This window comes from Xiphophorus maculatus, chromosome 16, assembly GCF_002775205.1.
Source record: "Xiphophorus maculatus strain JP 163 A chromosome 16, X_maculatus-5.0-male, whole genome shotgun sequence".
Lineage (NCBI taxonomy): Eukaryota > Metazoa > Chordata > Actinopteri > Cyprinodontiformes > Poeciliidae > Xiphophorus > Xiphophorus maculatus.
This window is the reverse complement of record NC_036458.1, coordinates 5,927,777-5,953,961: the sequence shown is the minus strand read 5'-3', so window position 1 is coordinate 5,953,961 and position 26,185 is coordinate 5,927,777. Positions and strand designations below refer to the sequence as shown.

The 26,185-nt window shown below is 39.9% G+C and overlaps 1 protein-coding gene across 12 annotated transcripts in view; it reads left to right on the top strand.

Moving 5' to 3' along the window:
- The window catches only part of LOC102216639 (rho GTPase-activating protein 23), an 80,870-nt gene that overhangs the window by 47,591 nt on the left and 7,094 nt on the right, over nt 1-26,185 (top strand). For 4 of the 12 annotated variants that reach the window (XM_023349562.1, XM_023349558.1, XM_023349554.1 and 1 more), the window contains exons 2-22: nt 2,924-3,127; nt 5,359-5,383; nt 6,416-6,508; nt 7,209-7,287; nt 7,680-7,734; nt 10,098-11,709; nt 16,111-16,266; nt 17,321-17,426; nt 17,516-17,564; nt 18,188-18,325; nt 18,402-18,710; nt 18,807-18,868; nt 19,401-19,519; nt 19,908-20,026; nt 20,125-20,277; nt 21,198-21,276; nt 21,379-21,452; nt 21,545-21,634; nt 21,741-21,866; nt 22,457-22,498; nt 24,492-24,585. In XM_023349562.1, coding sequence (XP_023205330.1) covers nt 2,924-3,127; nt 5,359-5,383; nt 6,416-6,508; nt 7,209-7,287; nt 7,680-7,734; nt 10,098-11,709; nt 16,111-16,266; nt 17,321-17,426; nt 17,516-17,564; nt 18,188-18,325; nt 18,402-18,710; nt 18,807-18,868; nt 19,401-19,519; nt 19,908-20,026; nt 20,125-20,277; nt 21,198-21,276; nt 21,379-21,452; nt 21,545-21,634; nt 21,741-21,866; nt 22,457-22,498; nt 24,492-24,585 — 3,784 coding nt within the window. Of the gene's footprint in view, nt 1-2,923; nt 3,128-5,358; nt 5,384-6,415; nt 6,509-7,208; nt 7,288-7,679; nt 7,735-9,227; nt 9,649-10,097; nt 11,710-16,110; nt 16,267-17,320; nt 17,427-17,515; nt 17,565-18,187; nt 18,326-18,401; nt 18,711-18,806; nt 18,869-19,400; nt 19,520-19,907; nt 20,027-20,124; nt 20,278-21,197; nt 21,277-21,378; nt 21,453-21,544; nt 21,635-21,740; nt 21,867-22,456; nt 22,499-24,491; nt 24,586-26,185 lie in introns of those variants that run through there. The other 8 variants (XM_023349555.1, XM_014475495.2, XM_023349556.1 and 5 more) reach the window with 8 other exon arrangements.

Sequence of the window (26,185 nt, the reverse complement as noted above, 5' to 3'; positions counted from 1 at the left end):
ACATACAGTACATTTCCATATCAAGGCACATCAGTAATCATAGATGTTTGTGAAACGAGGTGCTACTTACTCGCTGCTGATTTGTAGCTTGGTGGGATTAAAAACGTTTAAAATATCCGTCTTGTTCTTTTGATCTTACAATTTCAGATGTTTGAAGTTGTTGAGAGTCGGTGTTGTCTTTAAATTACTTGGATGAAAGAAAATAAACTGTTTGCAGAGAGATGATATACTGTTAGCTGTGCAAATGTGTACATTAACTGTAATTGTAGCAGGTATTTTAGAAGAACATTGAAGAGTTATTATTTGTGTGTCCTCGTCTTTCATAGCCGTAATTGACCGTGTTTATAGTTTTGTTATTAAAATGGAGAAATGACTAACAAAACGTGCTTAATTTGCAGTTTATGGAGAACAGAATAGTCAAAGATGCTAAACTCAGTAAAGTTTTGATGTACTCCTTGTACACGGCATTGGTTCTGGTATTTTCTCACCTGCAATTTCTCATGTCATGATCCTGTGATGAACTGGAAACCAGATCAGGCTGTTAGACACATCTATGGGCTTCATGAACATTCTCATTGCTGTTAGTATTGAAAGAATGAGCTAACATTGGTCAGTTTTCTTAAGAATCTCCAGTAGAACTGAAATGATTAATTGTGACGAATCAATTATTGAAATAATTGTCAACTAATGTAGTAATCGATTAATTGTTAACTGGAGTGTGCAGTCAAAAGATGTCCATTTGCTGAAAAAAAGCATATTCAGAGCAGTAATTAGGCCAAATCTGTACAAAATATATACACATATTATATTTGTGATGGAAAAAAAACCCATCTTTGTCCATAAATATGTTTAGCTAAAACTTCAAGTATCATCATTTTGGCTTCACCTGCTTCAAATTCACTATTTCATTGCATTTTAAGCAATAAAATGTTTTTCTGATTTAAAAAAGGAATTTAATTATTTGTTGGTTGTTTTTTTTTGCATCTTTTAATGGATTCCTAATATTGTATGAGTGGTTAAGTGGTTAAATTAAAAATCTGTAGAATGTGGCTTGCTTTTTTTTTTATCCAATTAATTGATTAATCGTCAACATAATCGGTAGAATAATCAATTAGGGTTGCTACTAAGCAGTCTTCGGTTGCAGCCCTGGTCTCCAGTGTCACTAGTCTTTGCAATGTGTCCATTATTGAAAACTTTTTGTTGTTTTGAGGTTTGCAATCTTGCAAAGAACCAGAAAGAATAAAAAAGATGAACCAGTCAAATCGAAACTAGACCCTTGTTGTTGGGAGTCGACACATTTATTGCTCCAGTATAGTATTATGTAGCAACAGTTTCTCAAATGTTTGCTTTAATTTTTGTATAAGTTGCTGGAAATTTAAGTCATAGCAGTCAGATAACGCCTTTCTGGTATTTCACACAGCAGATCCGACCTTTGACCTCGGGTATACACTTCGTCTCCTTCCCTGTTTGGTCAGGTGATTGTGTTTGACTGACAGATGTGGGTCTTCAGGGCAGCATGAGGGTGAGACTTCTCACATGTGGCTGTGAGCTGAGCTCACTCTGCTTATTTACTCAGCAGTAAGAGTTAAATATTTGGAAAGTGGGTGGAAATCTTCCTCCAAACCTGAAAAAGTTTGGACCTGTTGTCCTCAATCCAGTGTCAGAGCAATCTAAAAAGGAATCCCGGATTCCTGACATCTTTCTGTGCAGCCTAGAGGGCTTCCTGATTGCAGCGCTCCTTCTAAATTATGTTTATGGTCTATTGTTCTCAGGTTGGTTGGCATGCGGGATTGACCGGAACATGAAATGGATTCAGGAGCTCATGAGGAAGCTGCTAATGTAAAATCCAGCAGCTGGGGGTTAATGTCACAGGGTGCAGAGTCACCTTGTGCTTCCTAGAGAAACCAGAACATGTGTTGCATCTGGAAAACTGGAATGCTTGTGCTAATAATGGAAACAAATGTATGGAGGATTTATATGCCGTTTCCTGTGTTTGATTTGACATTCGTGCTTTGATCTATTAATTATTGTACTTTCTCCTCTGAACAAATCCAGGACTGTAGCTACGTTTCTGTTACAAATGTGCACAAAACTTTAATATTTCACTAATATTGAAAATATAAATAACAAACGCAATTAAAATCACACCTGAATAAGTTTGTTCACGTGATAAGACATAGGCCAATTCTTGCTGCTCAGGAAGACTAAAAATAATTTTAAAAAATAGTAAAAGATAGATTAGAAATATATTGATAGAAAAAATCTTTTTCATCCTTCAAATTTCACTGAAAGTGAAGTGTTATCTAAAATGCAATGTTTACTAATACCTCAAATTAAGTTTGCTTTTTAAATTTTAAAAGTTCTTGTCTATTTTTGCACTGTTTAAAAAATTATACTTCCAACTTTAGACTGAAAATGATGTTCTAAACCTAACAAAACATTTCTTATTTTAAAAAAAAGAACTGAATTGTTTATTTACCAGCATTTTCTCTTCATGGATTTTTTTGTTGCTGCCCTAAGTAGCTACTACAGAAGGGGGAAATTGTTATTCGATATAATCTTCAGAATAATTGATAGATTACTCTGTAATTGTTTACAAATATTTTAGTAATTTTAATGTAGTAAACAACATTACAAAATGTTGGCAAATAGCATCTTATTTTCTATTTATTAGCAGAAGGGCTAATAAATAATATTTTGCAATTAGGCAAATTCTAACGTCTTACTAATTTTGTAAGTTTTCAACGGTCTTCAAATACATTAAAAAAGTGAAATAAATATCATTTTGCTCTATGTATTAGCAAGTTTTCTAATAAATAGCATATTAGCAAGTATGCTAATAAATAGCAGCGTGCTATTTATTAGCATCATATAGTTTTTTTTTCTTGTTTTGATTCACCTGTTTCTGTTTGTGTGTTTACAGGCTAAGGGGCGGAGGGATGGTCACTCCTCAGCAGGTGACAACCCTCGGCCGCCGATGGCGTCCCGGCCGGGAAGGGAGGGGGTCGGCGTGGGCTGGAAGGGTCCCCGGACGCTGGTCCTCCATAAGAACTCCCAGGGTTTTGGTTTCACGTTACGCCACTTCATCGTTTACCCTCCAGAGTCTGCTCTGCACACCAACCTCAGGGTGAGACCTGTTGCTCGCTTGGTGTCATTATTTAAGATGTTGCATTTGAGATTTAAAGCAGATCCAGGTGTAGTCAAATAAAACAAACACTGAAAGAACTAATTAGGCAAATTCCAGCAGCTGATGGGCTTTAAAGGGCAATAAAGCTAGTCAGATTTTCATCTGTCTTACGATATGAAAGATCCCTCCAGATTTTACTCCTGTTTATCTCTGTTTTTTCATTCTCTGTGAAGCTTTTCCTGATTTTTTTTCTTTTTTTCTGGGCTGGGGGTGAGCCTTTGTGTGAGCAAAGTGGTTATTTGGCTCTTTGAGGTGCGGGCACAAACGTATCCAGATGTGAAATTGAGGGATGTGGAGGCTGGGGTGGGGTGAGCCAGCTGAAACAAGACGTCTATTATTTTTCCTCCACCCCACCATCCACCAGCTGCAGAAAACAGGAGCCTAGCCTCAATGGGTTCTGTTGTTGCAGCATGGTACCACTCGCTGTCTGTCAGGACGTACCAGGTTGGCCCGAGACAATGGGCCCACTGCTGGCCTTTGGCCCTGGTTCTGTCCTCCTGTCCCCTGCTTCAATGGACACCAAGGTCACATGGTGTTTTGGGGCAATCAGACTCACAGAGACCCCTTATTCTTATCTGGAGAAATTGTTTGGCTGTATCCCAAATTACCCACATAAAGTCCAGTTAGGCTCAGGGTAAGTGTTACTCAGTTGGGCTCTATTGTCTTTCTAATCCTGTAAGTTCTCTAGGGTCAAGATGCATTGGAAATGTGAAACTTGTGGTATTTTAAACTACAGATTTTGATCTACATCATTTCTAAATAAAGGCACAAAAAAGAATACAGCTTTAGAACATAGTTAGACTCTTCACATAAAAAACAATCTCCTGTATATGTGAATGAAGCAGTCTAAATACCTTCATGCTAATGTCTTAACAAAAATTTAATCAATTGAAGCAAGTTTGTTGTTATAAATGAAGAATCTTCTTGCTGATGCATTATTCACGGAGTTCCACAGCGGTCTTTTAACATGAGATAAAAGACCATTGTTTTTGAGTTTACTTTACAGCAAATGCAGAACATCCTTAAAGATATACAAGCTTTGGGTTTTTGTTGTTTAAATTTTGATAAAACTAACAGTCTTGTTTGCACTTAAAGCACAATCATATATTTAATTCAGCATTAATTCAAAATGCTTGAAATGTTTTTTATATCAGAATATATCCCTTTAACCAGAGACTTAGATAAACTACTCTGAGCATTTCTTACATCCATTCATTCTCTTGAGTTTGTCCAAGATCGGGTTGCAAATCCAGACTTCCCTCTTCACCTGTCGAGAACTTACACATAAAACTTGTAAAAAAATTCAGAGAACAATGTCCCTTTGTCTTTTAATGACGAGCCTTTGTGTAAAACCTGCAATAAATTATTTAATAGGAACAGTTCCCTTATTTGTAGGCTACCAGAATGAAAAGGTTTCAGCCCAGCAGCAGCTCTTTAAGTGCACCATATGCACTCCAAGCCACCTCTTGCTGTCTCCATTTTGGTTTCAGATGAGGTCAAATTGGGACTGGTCCATCCGTGCGTGTCCCCGGCTCCCAGTTCTATTCTGGGTTCGGCTGCTGCCCTTTCTCTGTCTCTAAACCCCCCTGCATTGTCTCCCGAGCCTGGAATGAGCCCACTCAGCGCAGCATAAAGCCAGGCAGCAGTCAGCCCACCATGTTTCGAACTCCAAACTGTCCACTCAGCTCAGTAAAGTGTGTGTGTCTGGGGGTGTGTGTGTGTAGATAATTTGATCTACCTATTTGATCTCCACTCTGTGTGTTTGTTTGCTGCAGTGCATGATGTCACGTTTATCTCCAGTCTGTCAAACAAGAAAGTCGATTTCCGCATATGATCGGGCTTTAACAGCTCATTAAAAACAAACATGTTCTTCCCAGGAGGTTTGATTTCAGCTGTCAGGAAACTCATGTTAATTAATACCAATGATAACGATATGACTCTCCTCCAGTGTTACAAATGTAGAATGTGTTAGGAAATGTGTCAGTTGCATAGAGGTGAGTAGTTTTCCTGCATGATGTAAGCCCTGAATCACCACTTGGTAAAATTCCTTCTCATGACGACTGCAACAGCAGCAGCGCTGGACAGGATCCTGCTAATGTTCGCCAACATTTCTCATGCTGTGCTGCCAGTTTTCTTTCTTGACATTTGTTTTCTCTTTCTGTCATTTGTAGGATGAGGAGAACGGCAACGGGAAGGGTGAGTTGTTTCCCCGTCATTCGGACATCAGTTAAACGCAATACAGTCAAACAGAGATGATGCGATGAGGTGGGACTCCTTTAGTCTCCTAACAGACCTCTGGTTTTGTTGCTTCTCTGCGCCACCTGCAGGATTGTATGCAACATTGCACCTGCACTTGCAGATATATTCAGATTTTTTTAAGTTACGAAAACTACCTTTTTTTGTGTGTAATTATAAATTCATAAATTTATTTACATCATTTAAAATAATTTTTTAGCAAAAATACTAAGTGTGTTTATTTGTTTAAAAATGTACCAGTTTTAAAAATGTGTTTTGTTAATTTTTTTAATATATATATTGCCTGTTTTGTGTTTAAATATATGTGGTTGATTAATGCTGAGTTGTAACAAATGTACTTTTACTTTTGACTCTAAGATTTTTTTCCAACCACTCCTTTTCATTTGAAACTTTTGTTCATATCAACATGTCACATGTTCATTTCAAACTGTAAACAAATGAAATAATAAATTAATTAATCATTTTTATTAATATTATTTAGATAAACATATTTTGAAAATATGTCAATTTATTTTAGAAATAAAGTGGTTTTGCCTTATCATGGTGCCTCTTAAATTTTATCTTCATGTCAGGATTTAAAATTAAAACAGTCAGTTCTTTGGGCTTCCAACAGAATTATTAATATTTTTATTAATATTTTTTCACATTTTCATTTTGTGAAGAACAAACAAGAAAATGTACTAAATTACACTAAATTAAATGAAAACAGTTAAGTCTGTAATAACATGCAGGAGGTCAGCCGACTTGTGCTGGATTTATCTTGTGTGCTACATTTGCATAGATGGATGGGAACAGATACTTCATCAGAACACAGAAACTTTCCAAAGGGATTTTTTTTGTCTAGCTGTAAGCTCCCCACATGTTCTTGTAAACATTTTGTTTTCAACAGATTCCCTAAATGGGACAAAAACGTGTCAGCATTTACTGTTTAACAAGTGCAGCCCCTAACCTTGAGTTTTATTTGTGATGCAGGGTTTCAGAAAGAGCAACTGGAGCCGATGGACACCATATTTGTGAAGAATGTGAGAGAAAAGGGTCCGGCCCACAAGGCGGGTTTGTGCACAGGTAAAAGGGACAAGCCTCCAGATTTACTCTTGAAATTTGTTGATATGTGCAAACTTTACTGTGACGTTGCATCCGAAATGTGAAGAAGTTAGACTAAAGCTTGCCACAAGATGAAAGCAAGATTTATTTTAACTCATGCAATGAAAATGACAGCTGTTAAAGTTTTTTCTCGTTTTCAGAGTAGCAGTCCCATCTGTGCACATATTCAGTCACATGCTACTTACTCAAACTTATGCAAACACACACACACAATAAAAACACTGTATGCATTTCAGTTTGCACAAACTCCTTGCCAATTTTTTTCCAGTTGCTGACCTGTTTTCTAGTTTCTGCTCATGAAACTGCAGATGAATTTATTTTTATTGATTTGCTTTTTTAATGGCATTTAAACAGAGGAACATATTAACATTAGATATGTGTTTACAACTCTCTGTCCTCTGAGGCTAAATAAAGATCATCAGCTGAATGTTTTGCCTGCATGATTCTGTTTCTGTTGAAGTTAAACACAGAAATACAACTTTTTTTTTTCACCTTCACATTTCCTGTTTTGATCCGTGCCTCGACCTCACAGGGAAATTAGTTCCTGCACAGCGTCACCTGTTTGTCCTGTCTTTCCCACCTGCTCTGAAGTTTTACAGACTAGGACCTTGCTGCCTAACCGGCTGGTTGTGACACGACGGCATGTCTTCTTTTTCTGCAGGGGATCGTTTGGTGAAGGTAAATGGAGAGAGCGTTCTTGGAAAGACTTACTCACAGGTGATCGCTCTCATCCAGAACAGGTAAGATCACCTGAGATCACAAAAATGTCTCACTTTTTGTCACTTACTTTTTTTTTATTGCATAAATATGATGCTCCACCGCTGTAAAAAATGTGATGCGTTAGTAATCTAAGAAACTGTTTTGCTAGAGACTATATTTTGTTTAACTAAAGACTAAATTCTGAAATTAGACCGTCATTTAGCAGTTTATTTTTCACACTAAAATCTACCCAAAGCAACTTGAGGAAGGCAGCTTAGAAACAAAATCAACTAAATTTTAGCGTGTGTACCCCAGTGAAATAAAGTAGATGTGAGATAAGGTGCTGATTTTGCCTGTGAAGACCTTGTGTCTTAACTATACAAAGTATATTTCGTCCTTGGATGTTGATTTTCCCTCTTTTTGTCATTCACAGCGAGAGTGTGTTGGAGCTCTCCATCATGCCAAAAGATGAAGATGTGCTTCAGCTGGTAAGTATGATTTTTGACCACCACTCCTGGTTAAAATTTGTGAAAGTCTTTTTTGCTGTACAACACTCCAAGTTACTTTATATGTATTTTTAGTTTGGGAAGAGATCCGGTGTTTAAAATGATTGTTTTCATTGTGATTGGCATCCTGAACAGTTCCCACATAATGGATACAATTAATCAAGGGGAAATTCAAATAATTTCCTGTTTCCCATGCATGCAGGGTTTGCTGAACACAACTGGGATTTCTCTGTTCATATGAGACTAATGGGGCATTTTCACCAGTCTTGTTTAGTCCAGTTTAATCCAACTAAAGTTCGTTTGCCTATAGAGTTTGCTTGGGGAGATGTGAACCAAAAAACTCTGGTCCACTGTTTTAGTTCAGTTGAAGTGAACTCTGGTGTGGTTCGAATGCGTATTTGAATGCCAAATGGACCAGTGATCGCTCCAAAAGCACTAAGTGGTCTATAGTGCAGTGCATTCTGGGTAAATACAACCAAAACAAACATGAGAGTTTTCCTGGTCTTTTACCAAAGACAAAAGAGAAATCTTACAACCACTAAAATCTGACACTGCTGTATTTTTGCTTATGTTTTGCAAAGAAAGAAGTTGCGCTCGTCTCTTCTTTGGAGGTTTTTGTGTAATTTCCTTCGATGGTTCTTAGTGCAGCTCCACTACAGGTTGGGGGTGAACAGGTTTTTCAATTAGTTTGGATCGTTTGACACAGTGGAGTGTGAAAATGTAACAAATTTTACAATTTTGCTCCCCAATCGAACCAAGTTTACTGGACTATCAGAAGTGGTGACACCCTAAGACTCTGAAGTGAAACCAGATCATGTCTACTGTAAAGTACAGTGGAGGACCTGTGATGCTGTGCTGCTGATGTTTGGTTTCTCTACCAAATATTTACCTTGTTATGGCACATCAACTTGTTGAAATACCGCGTCATTCTATGACTAAACGGCGCTTATATTGTTCAGAGTGCTGACAGAGAATGGTCATAACAAAACCATCCTAATGTCTTTCTTTATACACATTTTCTTCTTCCTTTATAGATGAAATAATTTGAAGACCTTTTACACTTCTTTTCCAGAGTTGCCACTAACTGAGAAGGGTGTTGTAAGATTTTCTAACCACAAAGCCAGAAAGAAGCATAAAATACTTCCATGCTTCCTATTTTAGGTCACCGTTGTAAAGTTGTTTGGGTGCTTATCTTCAAAGTCTGTTCACCAGATCACTGCTGAAGAATGCGGAGAGTGACTCACAAGGCTCAGCTCTGTTTTCCAATTACATCGTCCATTAAAATCTTCCTGTATCTCAACTGTCGAGGTCTAGAACAAAACCGCTCCTTGCACTCATTTACACACACCCATGAAATGCAGCAACACATTTTTGTCGCTCCACAGGTTGTTCCGTTCTCGTTTGCATGATCCGACATGCGTCGGCTGTTGCCCCTCCCACCGACCTGGAGCAATGTTTCGACACACCGAGCCACATTTGAGCAATGTCTCTCAGAAACACTTCGTATGCTTCCCCAGAGAATAGCGGCAACAGTGCAATCTTTACTTTAAAAAAAACATTTAGCCTCTCTTTTACATTTTAAACCCACTCTTCTGACCTCACACTCCTCCTCTCGCTGGTGTATCTCCTGCATTCCTGTCATGACATCACTGGAGCTGCGCCTCCTTCCGCACTCCCACAGGGTGGAGTAAGTCCAAGAACCAGAGGGTGAAGAGTGGGAATCTAGACGGATTTCTGTGAGGAGAAAACAAGCCGATCATTAGACAGGAAGTCGTCAAGGAAAAGAGGCAAAAAGGATTTTATTAATAAGGATTTGGTGAAATATGATGGACACCTTTTTAAGCAGCAGGCGTGTCTTGTAAGGAGTGTCGGTGTGTTTTTTTTCCACCGTCTGCGGTTTGTGTTTTGACTTTCTGTTAAACTGTCTTACCATTTTTAGGAGGATGTTGAAGAGCAGAATGTGATTAAGTTTTTGGGGAGTGGAAAAATGTAACATTTCTGCTTAGATTACTAAACAGTCGCCTTTTAAGCTTGTTTTCTCACGTTGAAGCTCAGAGAAAATACTGTATGTACGAGTCAGTGGAGCAAACTGCTGTGTGGTGTGTTTTCTTCCTTTTCCTCTGAGGATTGGGTGCATTTCTTTAGTGGATATGTGTTTGTGTTGAGAGATGATAAAACTTCTAAACAAAATAAAGAATATATTGAAGCAATCCACTCTCTTCAAGCATAAAGTGTCTTAAATTTGAAATTTGGAGCATTTTTTTGCTTGATGACTCAGAGTCTAATGGTTATAGTCATCAAGCCGAAACACTTCATCATCCACAAATGATTTTTTTCTCCTCCAGGCATACTCACAAGATGCTTACTTGACCGGGAACGAACCCTTCGCCGGGGGAGCTGAGAACCTCCCGCCACCTCCTCCCCTCTGTTACCCACGCACCAGGACTGCCCCCCATCCTGGAGCCCCGCTTTGCTCCCCCATGGGCCAGAACCAGCTGGATAACTGGAGTTGCTGGCCGGGGTCTTCAAGCCCTTCGTCGCCCTTAGATAACAGATCCGGTGTGGCCAGCCCAGCCAGCTGGCAGGAGGGCCGAGCAGGTGAGCCAGGTGGAGTGGGTCACAGCAGTCCAGCACACCGCACAGAGGAGATCCAGTACGGTATGACCAGCCAGCAACCTCAGGGTCAGACCAGGAGGCGCTCCTACTCTTCGTCTTCCTCATCTGGAGGTCTTCTATCCAGCCCCCTGCAAGTCCACTACCCCAACCACCAGAGTGCCGGGTCCCAAGCACAGCCTCGCAAGTCCAGCACAGCCTGGACCAGTCCGCCTATGGCTCCTGTCCGCCACAGCCGCAGCGATCGCTGCCAGCAGGCTCTCTCTGACTGGTACTACAGCCAGCAACCCGAGCGCTCGGGACGCAGCATGCAAACCCGCCACCGCAGCTATTCTCAAGACCGGCTCAGCGAGCACAGAAGGCAGCAGCAGAGGGCAGGTGGCTGGCCACACAGCGCCTCGCAGGACACCCTCTTCCTACTGCAGCAGTCAGGGCAAGGACCTCATGGTGAGCCCTATTGGTCCGCTGGAGAATGGGAGGCAGGACACGATAGAGGCCGCTCTGACTACACCCGGACACGCTCTGAAAATCTGCTGGCCCAGTACGATCGCCATGGGCGCTCGTTGGAGATGTTGGACCGAGTATCAGCTGGACTGGTTTCGCCTCGGTCTGAGAGGCACCCGTGGCCCCAACAGGCTTCACAGCCACAACACAGGACTGACGCCTACCCAAGACCGAGGTGCCACACAGTCGTGGCGCAAGCTCCTTCAGTGCCTCGACCGTCGCAGTCTAAACACCACCCCCAAAGCCACAACCAGACCCACTCCCAGCCTCAGCAGCCCGTCCTCCAGAGCAGGCGGCTTCCTGCGGGGCAGGGCATGGACGAGCAGCAGGTGGGATATCGCAGCTACAGCCCGTCTTTTTATCGCAAGACAGGTCGCATCCTGCAGCAAGCTCAGTCTTTCAGGGACCCGTCTTACTCTGGCCCCCATTTGAACTGGAACCCAGTCCCCAAAAGCGGTCCCCCAGAGGGATCGTCAGCACCTCTCATTGCCTCTGCCTCTACACCCCTCGTTTTGGTCTCTCCAGAATCCCAGGACAGGGCATACAGGCCGACAAACCACGAGAGGGAACGAGGGACAGTGGAGGGACAGGCGGAGATAGCGGCGCAAACACAGGAAGTGGTGTTGAGGCAGAAACCCCCTACTGGGCGGAGAAACGCCAACAGACACCCTCACTACGGCATAACTATGGACGAACTGGAACCCTCATTGTTTTCTCCAGATCCCAAAGACACAAATGTTCACTCTGGCTCTAGTGAAGATGTAGCCCCTCGCAAAGCAAATGGCAACCTTGCTCCCCTTTCTTTAGATGACGACTCCCTGGCCTCTATCCCATTCATAGGTGAGTTCATTTCTGCTCTTTTTTTCTTTTTAGACACATAAGCCAGTGTTTGCTCAGAAGCTGCCATGCTGTATGTGTTTGTAAGTTTTTGTTTGGTTAGGGATGCCAACAATTAATCAAATTGTCGATCAATGGTATGCTAGATTAAAAGTAGTTCCATCCTATTAACGAATAACGTCCGATTAGACCTTCTTTTAGTGTTATAGTTTGGCCTCCATCCAGCAGAGGGCACTGCTGGTGATCCTCAAGCCGAGCCACTTGATACAGAGTCAAACATGGTGGAGTTTCCTAAAACAGGAAAGAAAACGGGTCCAGAGTCTGGTTTGGGATGCAAAGTGCAGTTTTTGCGGTTCTGTTTTGAAATATAAAAACTACTTAAGTTTTACCTTAAACCACAATTTTCTGTCTATTCCATCAGTATATAACACACCTGATAGAAAATGTAAAAAAAAAAAATGTTTTAATTCAGCATATGAAAAATTGAGCCCTCTTGATATAGGAGAAAAACTCAGGTTTTTAAGAAAATGGCTGCTTAAGAATTAATCATTACTTGATTGATTAAATCAATTGACTTTAGATTAACTCATTAATTGATAGCTTGCATTCTTAGTTTTTGTATCTTGTAAATTCCTGCTGTTTTCCAAATTGGATCGGCCTGGATTTCCTTGATCTTGTTTGGTTGTAGCTGGGCGCACGGTGCAGGTTAGGCTGTTGTCATGCCCAAGCTTGTGTTTTCTTTGGTAAAGAGTGAGAGTAAAGCTGCCCTGCAGGCTTCGGGTTGGTTTCTATCGCTTGGCACGAACAACAGCCATTAACTCTTAACGCAAATTAATTTGTGGTAGCAGAAACGAGCCTTGCCTCTGTCGCTTACATCAGGGCATGAGTCAAACAGGTGCTGAACAGAATCAGATAGACTGACTACGTGTTGTGATCGTAGATATTTGTGCCAGGCTGTGCTCTGCCTCAGAGAGTCAATATCTTGAGGGAATCCATTGAACATGTGACTACATTCTTGCCTCGCAGCTTCACCTGATTTAAATGAAACCGAGCAGCAAGAGCTGCAAGCCGGGACTCGTTTAATAGCCATAAACTGAAACTAGGTTAGTTTCTCCCCAAAGACGAGACATTTTCTCTTCTCTCCTTCTGCCTTCATCTCCCGATCTGGACGCTGATATGATCTGGGACTGTTTCGGATCCTGCTTCTTTTTCATACACTGCCGCGTTTCTTGTTGTTTAAAAGATAGTGAGCACAAAGACAGGGCTGTGCTTGAGGGAAAATATGCTTTCGTTACATTTTTTTTTAATCGAGATTCTGAAACTGAGATTAAATGTTTTAGACATGTTTTGTGACAAATTGCACATCTTGACTCTTCGCTGTATGGTGTTTGTGACTCTTCTTGGGGAGGCACTTCCACTTATATCCTGCCTTCAATGCTGCCTTTGTGCTGCTCTGGTATATGAAGGGTCGACTGTATGGGGCGCCTTCTATATGACCATAGACTGGACTACTTACAGCCGCCTCCACAACCATAATAACTTTCAAAATGACTCCATCTTGTCTTCCAGCAGCTTAATCTCCCCAAAGAAAAGTTAATTTGATTACTTTTCATGACTGAGAATAATACTTGTCATGAAACTATTGGTACCCATATTAAACCCTCAAAATAAAACAGTTTTAATTTGTACTGGGGATTTTTCATGAGTAATCTGTCAATTTCATTTCCCTGGGAAATAAATATAATGTTACACAAAGCCCCGGCTACTGTCTACTAGGCTGGATAAGGATTCCAGCTGTTTCCTTCTTTGCGGAGAAAACAATAGAAACGTTTTAAGGGAATAATAGCTGCTTGTTAAAGAACCCCAACAAAAAGTCTCCACAACAACCAGTAGATGATATCTACGAGCTAACTATTTTTATAAGCCTTTAATGAGGGGATTGTTCATCTTCAGTAGGACTTAGGACTATTACTAATCATGTGCTTTTTTTGTCAAATGAGACTAAGATCAAACTTTACAGAAACAAACTCTTAAACAATGAAATGTTAGATGTTGGCAAGCACCTCAAAGCCACTATTCAGTATGGTGGAGGACCAGGGATGCTGTGGGCTTGAGGGAGTTCATCATGAACTCTTCTAAATACAAGGACATGAAAACGAGTCATTATGGGGTCTTTCAGGAGGTCACTGATCAGAAATATGTTAGCAAATCAATGCAAAACCTTTTTCATCAAATAATAAAAGATTATCTGTTCTGGGTGCCAGTAATTTTGTAATACCAATTTAATCATGGATTATTTTTCTCCCCTTATTTAGTGCTCAGATTAAATATAATTTTTTTCCTAAAATGTTTAGTTGTGATTATGTCGCTGCAATAAATAACTTAAGTTTAAAAGTTTTCACTCGTCCTAACCTGAAGTAAATCAGTTTGGTGGGAAACTGCATCTTCGATTTTTTTTTAATGTATTGTTAATTTTGGGGGCTTTCAAGCAAAATATTCAATTTTTTTCTTCAACTTTTTCCAGATTTTATTTTATACGTGTCAATAAGAAGGATCTCACTCTCTTGCCTCAGTTTATTTACACAAATGGATTCCGTATATTGTGGTAAAAGTTGTGATTGCACACATGTAACCTATTAAATCGCATTGCATCCCGGTTCCTTTCCTTTCACCCCTGATCGCCTGTTGTTGCCCCCCACACATGTTGTGGGATGTAGTGTGGAGATAAAACATGCTGTGGGACAGGATTTTGCTTCCCTCTGCTGGGCTGCCGCTGTCTTTCTGTGGTCGGCCTTCTAATGACCGGCTTTGTTAAACCCACAGACTGACTATTTCTGGATTGGCAGATTCCTCGTCCCAGACTGGGAATGTTTTCCATCTCATTCTGCACTCTCAATCTGCTCAGGAGGGAATGCTCTATAGACAAAGGAAAGTAATTATAATTACTGCTTCAACTATTTTATTTCAAGTTGTTAAATTAAATAGTTGGGATGATACTAAAGGAATTCAAGTGAGATGTCTGCATAGTGTGCTTGGGGTGGTGCTGCCCTCTGCTGTTTCCACTCTGCACAGCTTTAAAACGCTGAGACTTTATGCAAATATCAGAGTAGGATCCTGTCCTTTCTACCTCGAAGGAAGTGTAAATGTATGTGTGTGTGCATGTGTGTGTTAAGGTTTCATATCCCTCTAAGTGAGCGGAGACTCTGAAACATTTGAACCTGTTCGACGTGATTTATACCTTATTTTGCTGAGCAAAGAATCTTCCTTCATATAGTGAAAGAAAATAGTAAATATTTATATATATCCACCCTCAAAAACTACATTTCCTTCTTGACTTTTAACCTCGTTTGCCTGTCTGGTGTAATATCCCACAATGCCGTAGACTTTTATAAAGAACTGAAACCTGCAGCCATTAGGTCCCTGTCACCTACCTGCCTCTGCTAGCTCCTGAGTAGCTTTTCCTATGGCAGCAGACGACACAGGTACTGTTTTATCTCTTAGATATTTGCATATTTTACTCCATCTGTGTGGGGTTTTTTTTTCTCTGTGTTTAGGTTAAAGGTATGTTTAAACACTCTGGAGAGGCTGAGGCAGGTTTTACTTTGTGAAAGTCTTTCTATGGCTTTGTGAACCGGCTTCAATTACTGGTTTCATGTCTGTGTCTGATGTAGTCCAGAGTGTTATGGCTGAAAAATGCATTACGTCCATATCAGTAATTATTCATTAGTCTTTTGTTTTAAATATCTGAAGTTTATTCACCACAGTTTCCTCTGGAGATGTTCTCGTTTACTCCTTTCAATCCTCGCTGTTTTTGCTTATTTTTAAGCCTTTATAAGGCATGGTGGCAAAATCTTAAACCGCTGCTGTGCAAGTTACTCAGCAGGTTGTTGCTTGGCAACCAAAGCATGAGTGAGTGAGTTGCTAGGTAACCAAAGAGTGAGTAAGTGAGTCAGTTAGATTCCACCAACCTTGCTTAGCTAGCTGTGAGAGCTTGAGCGGCAAAATAAGTCTTTCCTCTGCCTACGTCCCCCATAATGCCATGCGGTTCTGGATTGGAGTTCAGTGAAATGATTGAATATTTTATCAGACGTATTTTCTGTAGTTGTTGATTTATTGCCCAGTCCTAGTCTGATGTAAAGAAATCCAAAACGGTTTTGCCTTCACTCTTACTGCTGTTGAAATTGAGACTGTAAAATGATTTTCTTGTTCAGCATCTTGACTTACTGGGCTTCTCGTGGTCCTCTTAAAACCTATCCTCACCTTTCCCAATCTAACCCCTGTATTTCCGGGTTTTTTTCCTCTGACTTTTTTCTCTAACACCTAATCCTGTCCCTTTATCCTTCTCCAACCTCTCTTTCAAACCTCCATCTTTGCCTCCCTCCCTGCCCTCCCTGCCTCCCACAGACGAGCCAACCAGCCCGGGCGCTGATTTGCGTGCCCGCCACGTGCCGGCGTCCTCCGTCGTGTCCAGCGGCATGAGTTCAGCGCCCCCCGTGGGCACCAGCCCCGCTTCCCCCACCTTCACCTTCCCCCTCAATAGGCTCTTCTCACACGACTGCAGTGAGTGGGACTCCTCCTCGTCCCCCTTATCGCACTAGTCTTCGCCAAAGCATGAAGCAGGAAATTAGATTTTTAGTTGTGGTTTCTGATTTCAGCGATGGATTTTGAAAGCATGTGTGAGATTTTACATTCAGATATAGGTGTTTTTTTGTCTCTATTGCTTTCTACGCTGCTTTAATTTCGCTTTTCAAACTTTTTTGAGGATTATTTACTTTATTATTTAAGAATACTTAGCAGTTAATTACCTCATAATTAGCAGTGGGCCTAAATTGTATTGTTTATTGTGATACATTTCTGTTTATTGTTATCACGATACATTCCGATTAACAATATTTAAAACCTCCCAAAAATATCCTTATTGTCAGGATTGTTAGTTTTACTATTTTCTCCAGTTTGTTTAAAGAGATAATCAATAAATAATGAGTTTATAATAAATAAATTTGTAGCACCACAAAATATTATGATAAACCTTTGTCCATATCGCCCTCCTCAATCATTAGTCAATCAGCTGTAATTAATAATTTTAGCAATTGTTTTAATTAATAGCTAAATTCACAGGTTCAAGGTTTTATTAAAACTAATTTTGGGAGCTTAAGAAGAGATAAAAAGTCTTTGACAAGATGAAGTTTTTAGCAGTGCTAGAAAATATTTGCATGTTTAATTTGTGTATTGACGGTAATATTCCAGCTCTGCATGCCGCCAGACAAATTTACGTGTTCGATCTAGAGGTTGCATGGTGGTGTTCTTTAGCTGAATTTCACAAATGCATGCCAGTTTGTGTTGACAGTGCATGCTAGTGGTGTAGAAGTCCAAGGAAGCCTTAAATCTAACCCACAGTTTTAGTTCACGTCCCCAACTGTCGATCTCCTCCACGTCACTCCCAGTTTTTTAAACCCTCAACCTCCCACATCACCGTCCCCGTCTCCTAATCCAGCGCCGTCTTTTTTTCTGGTGATCAGCATTACATCAACATTCTGTCTCTCTTTCTCTCTGTCTTTTTATTTCTCCTTTCTTCATCTCCATCTCTCCACTGATTCACCCTTGCGTCGAGCAGGCAGTATTAAATCCAGTCGCCGTTCCTCCTATGTTCTAGCCATCACCACGGAGCGATCCAAGTCATGCGATGAAGGACTCAACACGTTCAGGGAGGAACGGGCCTCGTAAGTACAGGGAGGTGGGAAGAATAAGGACAACTTAATGCAAATGTATTTTTTTTATTTAACATTATCTTTGTTGTTTTTTTTTATTGGCTTTACAGAAGGCTTCCAAAAAGAGTGAAGAGTTTCTTCGGTGATGGGGTGAGTCCTCTATATTTACATTTATTATTTTGTAATTGCAAGAGATCTACGCGATTGGTATCTGCTCATTTTTATTTTTCCATTTGTGTTAAAATCACTCTTTTTAAAAAAAACAACAGATGCTATTAACAATTATTCTAATAATTGTTTAATCTATTCATTGTTCTTAAAATTAATCAGATTTTTAAAAGATCATTTGTGTTTAGAAAAACAGAAATGATCGACATTTTTCTCATTATTTTGTTGTCTCTTATCAATGTAATTGTCAGGGGATTTTTTAAGCTTTTCTTTCTTTTATTATGTGTTTATTATAGCAAAATACTTACATTACTTTCATATTATTAATGTCAACCTTCTACATTTTGATATTTTAAAAAACAAATAACCTGCTTAGGATCCCACTTATTCTTAAAAAAACAAAAAAAAAAAACACTGAAAATTTCCCAAAGCAAATCTAAACAAGTAACATAAAAAAGTTTAATTGATAAAAAAAAAATCATACAATAAAGAGCTTCAGGACAGAAGTTTCTAAATTACAAAAACCCACTTTATCAAGTTGCTAGATACATTTCAACACACCATAAAATGAGAATAAAATCTTTATTGTTCTGTCTGCCTTTCAGTCTCTGGACATCCTTGCGACAGCAGAGGAGGTTCGCTCCAAACGCCACTCCACCTCCGAACTGGGAAACATCAATTACAGCAACATACGGCGGGAAGGATGGCTGCAATTCAAGCAAATCCTCACCGAGAAGGGAAAGGTGGGCAGCAGAGTTTGGATTATTTTGGGAAGGCTGTTGCAGGAATCACTCATGTCACATCCTCTCTGAATCGCAGAAAGTAGGCAGCGGGATACGACCATGGAAGAGGGTGTATTCTGTCCTTCAGTCCCATTCGCTGTTCCTCTACAAAGACAAGCGGGAGGCGGTGCTTCGCGGCGCCTCGATTGAAGGCGGGGCCGAGGATGAGCAGCCAATCAGCATCCGGGGCTGCCTGGTGGACATCGCGTACAGCGAAACCAAGCGCAAGCACGCCCTGCGCCTGACCACCCAGGACTTCTGCGAGTACCTGCTACAGGCGGAGGACAGGGAGGACATGCTGGAGTGGATAAAGGTCATCAGAGAGAGCAACAAGATGGACAGTGAGGTCAGAGGGCACACCACTGTCAGATTTACATCTGTTCTGTGCTTTATTTGTTCTGACTTATGGGAAATATAACATGTTCATGTTTGTTTTCTGCAGGAGCTCGGATCCTCCAGACAGGCTCTCATCAATAAGAAGCTCAATGATTACAGAAAACAAAGGTGAGTCATTTGAGAACAATTTCTGCTCTGGAGTCAAAGCTGAAAGACAGACAGAGTTGCTAAATTGGAGTACTTGTGAAAATGTTTGGCTGGAATAAACAGCTTTGGGTGTGTTGTTAAAATTTGTATTGCTTTTCACAACATTTGGCAGATTTTTAAAAAGGTTTCAGAGGAAAAATAGTAGTCACTGTGTGGCAGAAAAGCACATTTTTTATAAATTGCCGTGTTTATGCATTTATCTCATTCATTTATTTATTTTGAAATCTCTAGAGTCTGTCAAACGTGACATAATCAATGATTAGTCATTGGTTAGTCCAGTTTCACTATGAAGTAAAACAGAAACCGTAGTGTAACATCATGATTTAAAAGAACATATCGCCACAAAAATCTCATACCTCATTGTGTTCAAAGAGTCACATCCTTTTGGTTCTGTTCAGAATATATAAAATGTGAATTGTCACCAGTCTATGAATCCAGTTGATGATATACATCTTCATAAGTTTACGTTTTGTGTCTCTGTCTCCCTCTGAAGTCCAACGTCAAGTAAGCCAGATTCGTCTCCCCGGATGCACCGCATGATGCCGCCGTTCCTGCTCAATAAGACGGAAAACACAGCTGGAGCGCCGCGCTCCCCAAAACCAGATGGCAAAGGTCAGTCTGGCAGAAACAGGAAGTGGCCCTGCAGCTACATCTAACGGATTCAAGAGGATTTTATTCTGCGATGCTGAATTTTCCTCAGCTCACTTCCTCATTTTCATTATAGTTACTGGCCAGTTTTCAGTCAAAAATTCCTTAGTTAGGAGTTTGCCAAGCAAAAAAAAAAATAAATGGTGAAGTACTAGAGTGAACCTAAAGTTGACTGACATTGTTGAAAAAACTTCAAAAAGTCCAAAACAACTATTGATCAAGACTTCTTTAAAAGATAGCAAGAAAGTCTGGCTTCTTAGATGAGAACTGTTAAGAAATTTGGTTTGTTTTAAAAACTTTGCACAATACTTTATGAGCTTCTTAACAGTTGAACTTAAAACAATGTGTCCAGACGAGAGCAGCCCTCCGAAGTCTCCCTGGGGAATTAACATCATGAAGAAGTCAAAGAAAGCCGGACCCAAAGCGTTCGGTGTGAGACTGGAGGAATGTCAGCCTGGTATCAACAACAAGGTGAGCCGCTCTTGACTCCATCTGTGTCTAAATGAAGTTTATTTTTCCCTTTTCATATCTTAGACTGCATTCTGTTTGTTTTGCTCCTTCTTTCTCAGTTTGTGCCAATGATCGTTGAGTTCTGCTGTGGCTTGGTGGAGGAGATGGGCCTGGAATACACCGGGATCTACAGAGTTCCCGGGAACAACGCCATAGTTTCGCTGCTTCAGGAACAGCTCAATAAGGGCGTGGACATCAACCCTGCAGAAGAGGTGAGAAAACAGAAGCAGGCAGAGGATTAAGCTTCAATCTAGAACTGTATGGAGAAGCTGGGAAATTAATTATATTTTCCAGGTCTGCAGAAGTATGTAAAAAATTTGGAGAATGGAAGATATTTTCAGATTTAATTATGTATCCTGTTGTCTAAAGGTTGTGTCCTTCCTTCCCTCTTTCCCTTTCCTCCTTCTGTACTTCTATCCTTGTACCCCACTTCTTTTCTTTCTTCCTATGTTGACTTTTTTTCTTTCTTTATTTTTTCACTTATTTTTTTCTATTTTTCACCTTTCCTTGTTTCTTTCCTTTTTATTCTTTGCTTCTTCCTATGTTGACTTTTTTCTTTCCCTCTTTATTTTGTGTCTTTGTTAATTCCTTCCTCCATTTCTTCATTGTGTTTTTCCTTCTTGCCCTTTTCCCCTTCCTTTTTTCAAGTTTTTTTCTCTTTCCTTGTTTCTTTCCTTATTTTTTCTTTTCTTCTTTCTTTCTGTGTTGTCTTTTCTTTCTTTCCCTTGCTTTTTTCATTCCTTTTTCTTTCCCTACTTATTTCGCATTCTTGTGAATTCCTTCTCCGTTTCTTCCTTATAACCTTCCTTGTTTCCTCCCGTGTAGCTTTACTTTTTCCCTCTTTTTCTTGTTTGGTTCCTTATTTCAGTGTGCCCTTCCTCCCTCCAGTTTCTGTTTTTTCCAGGCTCCATATTTAATGTCTCCCAACTATAGAAATATCTGCTATAAATGTCAAGTAAACTTTATTATTTTATATTTGAAAAAAATGTGGAAAAACTGGAGTCTGTTCAGTATAGGAAAGTTTTAAATTTATGCATGTAAAATGTGTAGAAATCCTGAATGAACGAGAAACTTGAATTCCAGGGTCGGAAGATGAAATACTTTGATGTTTGTTGTGTGTTGTTGTCTCTAGAAATGGCAGGACCTCAACGTTGTTAGTAGTTTACTCAAATCCTTCTTCAGGAAGCTTCCAGAGCCTCTCTTTACCAACGGTGAGTCCACACATGTTCCAACAAGCCTGCATGGATGCTATTCTTGCAAATGTTATCAGATCATCTAACTCACTTGTTTTAATCCATCCAACGTCTAAACAGACAAGTACAATGACTTCATTGATGCCAATCGAATGGAAAATCCATCGGAGCGACTGAAGACCATGAAGAAACTGGTTCGTCTTCGCTTTTATTCCCCCAGAAATTTCAGGGAAGTTTACCGACCTAGCTGGTTGAACGGGTTCCCGTGTTTGTTGTTTTGTTGCAGATCCGAGATCTTCCAGATCATTATTATCACACTCTGAAATTCCTGATCAGCCACTTGAAGACGGTTGCAGACCACTCCGACAAAAACAAGGTCTGTCGAACGTCGTTTTGAAATCATCACACGCACCACTTCAGAGTACTTTGTGCTCAACTGTTGTTGTTTTTGTTTTTTTTTTCCCGCCTCCTGGTGCGTTCAGATGGAGCCTCGTAACTTGGCTCTGGTGTTTGGGCCTACGTTGGTTCGAACCTCTGAGGACAACATGAAAGACATGGTCACCCACATGCCCGACCGCTACAAGATCGTTGAGACGCTTGTCCAACATGTGAGAGAAACACACAAACCAAAGCTGCACAATTTAACTTTTACAAAATATGTTTTTTTCCATGACATCATGTTGTGATAGTGTAATAAGAGAGGAAATCTGTAAATAAAAATTGAGCTCCTCCACCTCCCTCCATTGCTCTTGTTGTGGTTTGCACAATGCATCGGTTCCAGCGACCAATCAGATCCAGGAGCCGGGTCTTAGAGATGTCAGTCAACCTCCTGTATGTGGTGCTTAATGTAATGATGGTGGAAAAACACTCACCGTTACAGAAAATCAATTTATCTGCCATCATCTGTGGCCATGCTAACTAGCCTTAGCATTGCTGAAAAGCTATGCTGTGGTGAACCAGCTGTAGCTTAGCAAAGAGAAAGGAGACGGGTAATTGGCAGCACTAAGACCCACATCCTGGCTCTGATTCTTTCTTTTTCTCAGATTATCTATCTTACTTTATACTGTCACAACATAATGATAATTTTAACAAATATGTAAAAAGCATATATTTTTATAAAAGTACTACATCTTTAAGACTTGTATGTTTCATAATGTCTTTGTAATACTGAACGTTTTTTCCTCTGTCGCTGTTGTAGTGCATCTGGTTTTTCACAGACGAGCTCGACAAGGATGAGAAGGTAGGTTTTCCAGTTGTGGCATTCAGATCTACACAGATTACTGTGTGTAAAAGGCTACAATGTTTATTAAATGTAAAATGCCTTCCCTAAATGTTCAGTTTTCCTATAATAAATGCAATCTCCATGTTTGGGTCTTGTTTATGAATTTCAGAGCTTTTGTTGATCTGCAAAGGGTAACATTGGTTTTAAAGTGGTAGCGAAACAAAACTGGTTAATTACCAATAAAAATACAAATATAAAACAATAGATGTACTTATATTAAAAGAAAACATAAGGCAAAGAACGCAGTGCCTTGCAAATGTACTGAAACCTTTTAACATTTCCACATTGTCATGTCAGAACCACACACTTTAATATGTTTCATTTGAATTTTGTGTAATAGATCAACACAAAGTAGTACATAGCTGTAAAGTGGAAAAACTAGCTTTTTTATCCCCAAAACTAAATGTTCATATGTTTTTCTCCTTCTGTAGCATCTCTTCTTTTTTCCATTACAGCTGCAGATCTCTCATGTCTCTTCCACCTTTTTACTTCTACTAATTGTTGTTCATTCTTCTTAGAAGTCTGCAGCAATTTTCAGGTTTTGCCACCATTTTGCAACTAGATTTAGGTCTGAACTTGTTTCCTCTGAACTATTCTTGGTTCAGAGGAAACAAGTTCAGACGCTGCTCTTGCTGAGTCTTTACAATCGTTGCTCTGCTGGAAGGTGAATCTGCGTCTCTGTCTTTTACTGCCTTTTTTGTTTTATTTTTTTTCCTCCAGCAAAAATCCAGTTTTCCATCATCTTTGCATTCAACTGATTCTCCCACATGAGTGGTGGATCTCTGCACTTCCTCCAGAGTTATCACAGAGTTATCCTTTTCTAGTTAATGCTCTCATTGTTAGTTTAGGCCAACATTTTGCTACACTTCAGTTTTACTTCACCAAAAATCTCCTAAGCTCCAGGTTAGAAATCACCTGACTCCAACTTTTAGTGCAGTCATAAGCACAAAAGTTCATGTCGATTTTACCACCTGTGAAGTAAATAATTACACAGGAAGGACAAGTTCAGCTGTATGTGTTATATCAGTTTAGTCTGATTGTTTTTATCTATAATTTCTAAATTAACTTGAGATTAGATGAGGTTGTGTTGATTATCAGAGCAGTGACACCTTTTCTGCAACTGATTAAAAGGAGAATTGCATCATCTAAATATAAACAATGAAAGAGAAACTAAAATGTTAAGTACTACTTTTTATTTTAAGCTTGGACTGTGGATAAGTCCCACTATGTGATATTAATTTAGGCAAATTAAATCGGTGGATAGACAGTTTGGGACAACAAAACTGGGCTTCTGTTAAACTTTAACCTGCTACATGAGCCCAATCTTTACAAGCTAAAAGAAGATAAAAACCAGAGATTACACAGTCAGCAGTCCAGGTAAAAAACTGTATTAGAATCAGTAATTTAAAAAGTAAAATGTACGGTATTCTGGGGAAAATCTTTAAGATTTTATAATGTAAACAAAAGTCTCCATGACTCCATGCAATTCTGGGTAAAGTCCAAGTACACCCTCGCTATTCCAATAGGGTGAGCATCAACCAGATGCTAATATTCAGATGTTCTTCAAGGACCATACAAAATTCATATATCAGACTAAAAAATACAAAGGAAATGAATCCAGACGGCATCATTATAAAAAATTTGTTGCACGTCTAGTAAAACATTCAGCAATAAACACCCACTGAAGCTTCTCCTTGTAGTTTGTTTTTATCTTCACAGAAACATTTATTTTATTTCCAAATGTAGCATATTCCAAGTGCAGCAGTTGCTATAAATAATGACTAAAAGTCTCTAGTAAATTATTGACACGCACACTTCACCCCCTGGCTTTGGAGTCTCAGACTCTGAGTTTTATTGACCTAAAGAAACTCCTACTTTATGGATAGAAAGTTGTGTTTTTACTCTAGATTTCTACCTTCTAAAGTTAATGTCTTCCTGCATGTCTCCCCAGACACCAGTGGACACAGAGGACGTCCAACCCGCCCCCAACATCGACCACCTTCTGTCTAACATCGGCAGGACCGCTCTGCTCGGCGAGGCTTCAGGTGAGAATCATTTGAATCTAATGCTGCTTTTCATTCCCCTTTTTGTTATATTACGAAAAGAGAATATAAAAAATAGTTGAAACTGGAATGTCCAACTTTCCAACCTGAACTGGAATGCAGCATGAGAACTGAATCCTTAGATCAAAGTGTCTCTGTGTTTGACAGCATGCCTACACTCCTCTCCTTTCTGCTGATCTCTTTTTTTTTCCTTCCATGTTGCTCATCTATCACTTTCTCTCTGTGCGTTTCTGCATTTCCTTCTCTTAGCTGAGCCTGTGGAGCAGCCACTGCGGTAGGACGGAAACTCTCCTGGCAGTGTGTGTGAGGGTGGGCGTGTGTGTGTGTTGAGCGAGTGTGTTATTGGTGGTGACAGCTTGTGTCTCCATGGTCTCCATTTCCCCTGGAAGTTGGCATCCTCCCTGTCACTGTCAGATTGAGGTCTCTTTAAAATAAAATCCCTGCCACTTCAGTGTCGTCCCAGTTTGACTAATAAGTTAATGGGTGACTTGATGCCTGCTAAAGCTGCTGTTGTTTCTGACTCAGAGTGTTCACTTGTCACCAGCTGCGTTTCCATAGGCTATTTTGAAAATACATTTTCTTAAATCTGCAGTATGTAACTTTAATAAAAAATATTTTTTGACATATTTGTTGAAATTGTCACCATGTGGTGACAGTATGGTATGAGACAGATTACCTGTGGAAAAATCAAGCTCCTCTGTGTTCTCCGAGAGCTAACTAGAAACCACCAATCAGATCCAGGAGGCGGGTCTTAGCACTGTCAATCATCCTCCTGATAGCACAGCATGGAATACTGAATGCTAAGACTAGTTAGCATGACAGCAGACAAACAGTTTTCCTGTAACTATAAGGTGTTTCTCCATCATTAGCACATTTAGCAGTGAGTACATGTGTTGATTGACAGCGCTAAGAACCTCCTCCTGGTTCTGATTGATTGTTTTTGACTGGAGCAGCAATAGTAGTTCATGGAGGAAGTGGAGGAGATTGATCTTTTCACAAATTATGTGACTCGTATTACACTGTCGCAACATTGTGACTGTTTTGTAAAATATGTAAAAAAACATATTTTTTATAGAATGATATACTGCAGCTTTAATAGAAACATGACAATTAAAAAAAAACTTGCTTTTCGATCAATTTGGATGAGGATTTGGACATATCGAAATTGGTTTATGTTGCAAAACTGCTATAGAAACACTTTTTTTCGCATCACACAAGTAACATAATCAACAACTAAATGTTGCCACTAGCTCTACCAATGAAGAAAAGGTAGGAGAACGATGGTGTAGCATGTTTTTAAATGACTTATTTACATGTGATCTTAATTGCCCTTCTTATTCAATTAGAAAATTGTGTTTTTCCGACGTTAACGAAATATTGACAACATTTTGTGCACATTATAATGGAAACGCAGCTTCTGAGAGCCAACTAACTCTGAATACAGAGCATAGCGCTCCACTCATCCTCCAGGCTTTTTTTTTTTTTTCAAACCAATGTGGCCCCAATCATCAGGTTCCTCTAACCTCACTAGTGACTCTTATGGCGCTCTAGGTTTTGCCGTTTCACATGTGCCATTTCAAAG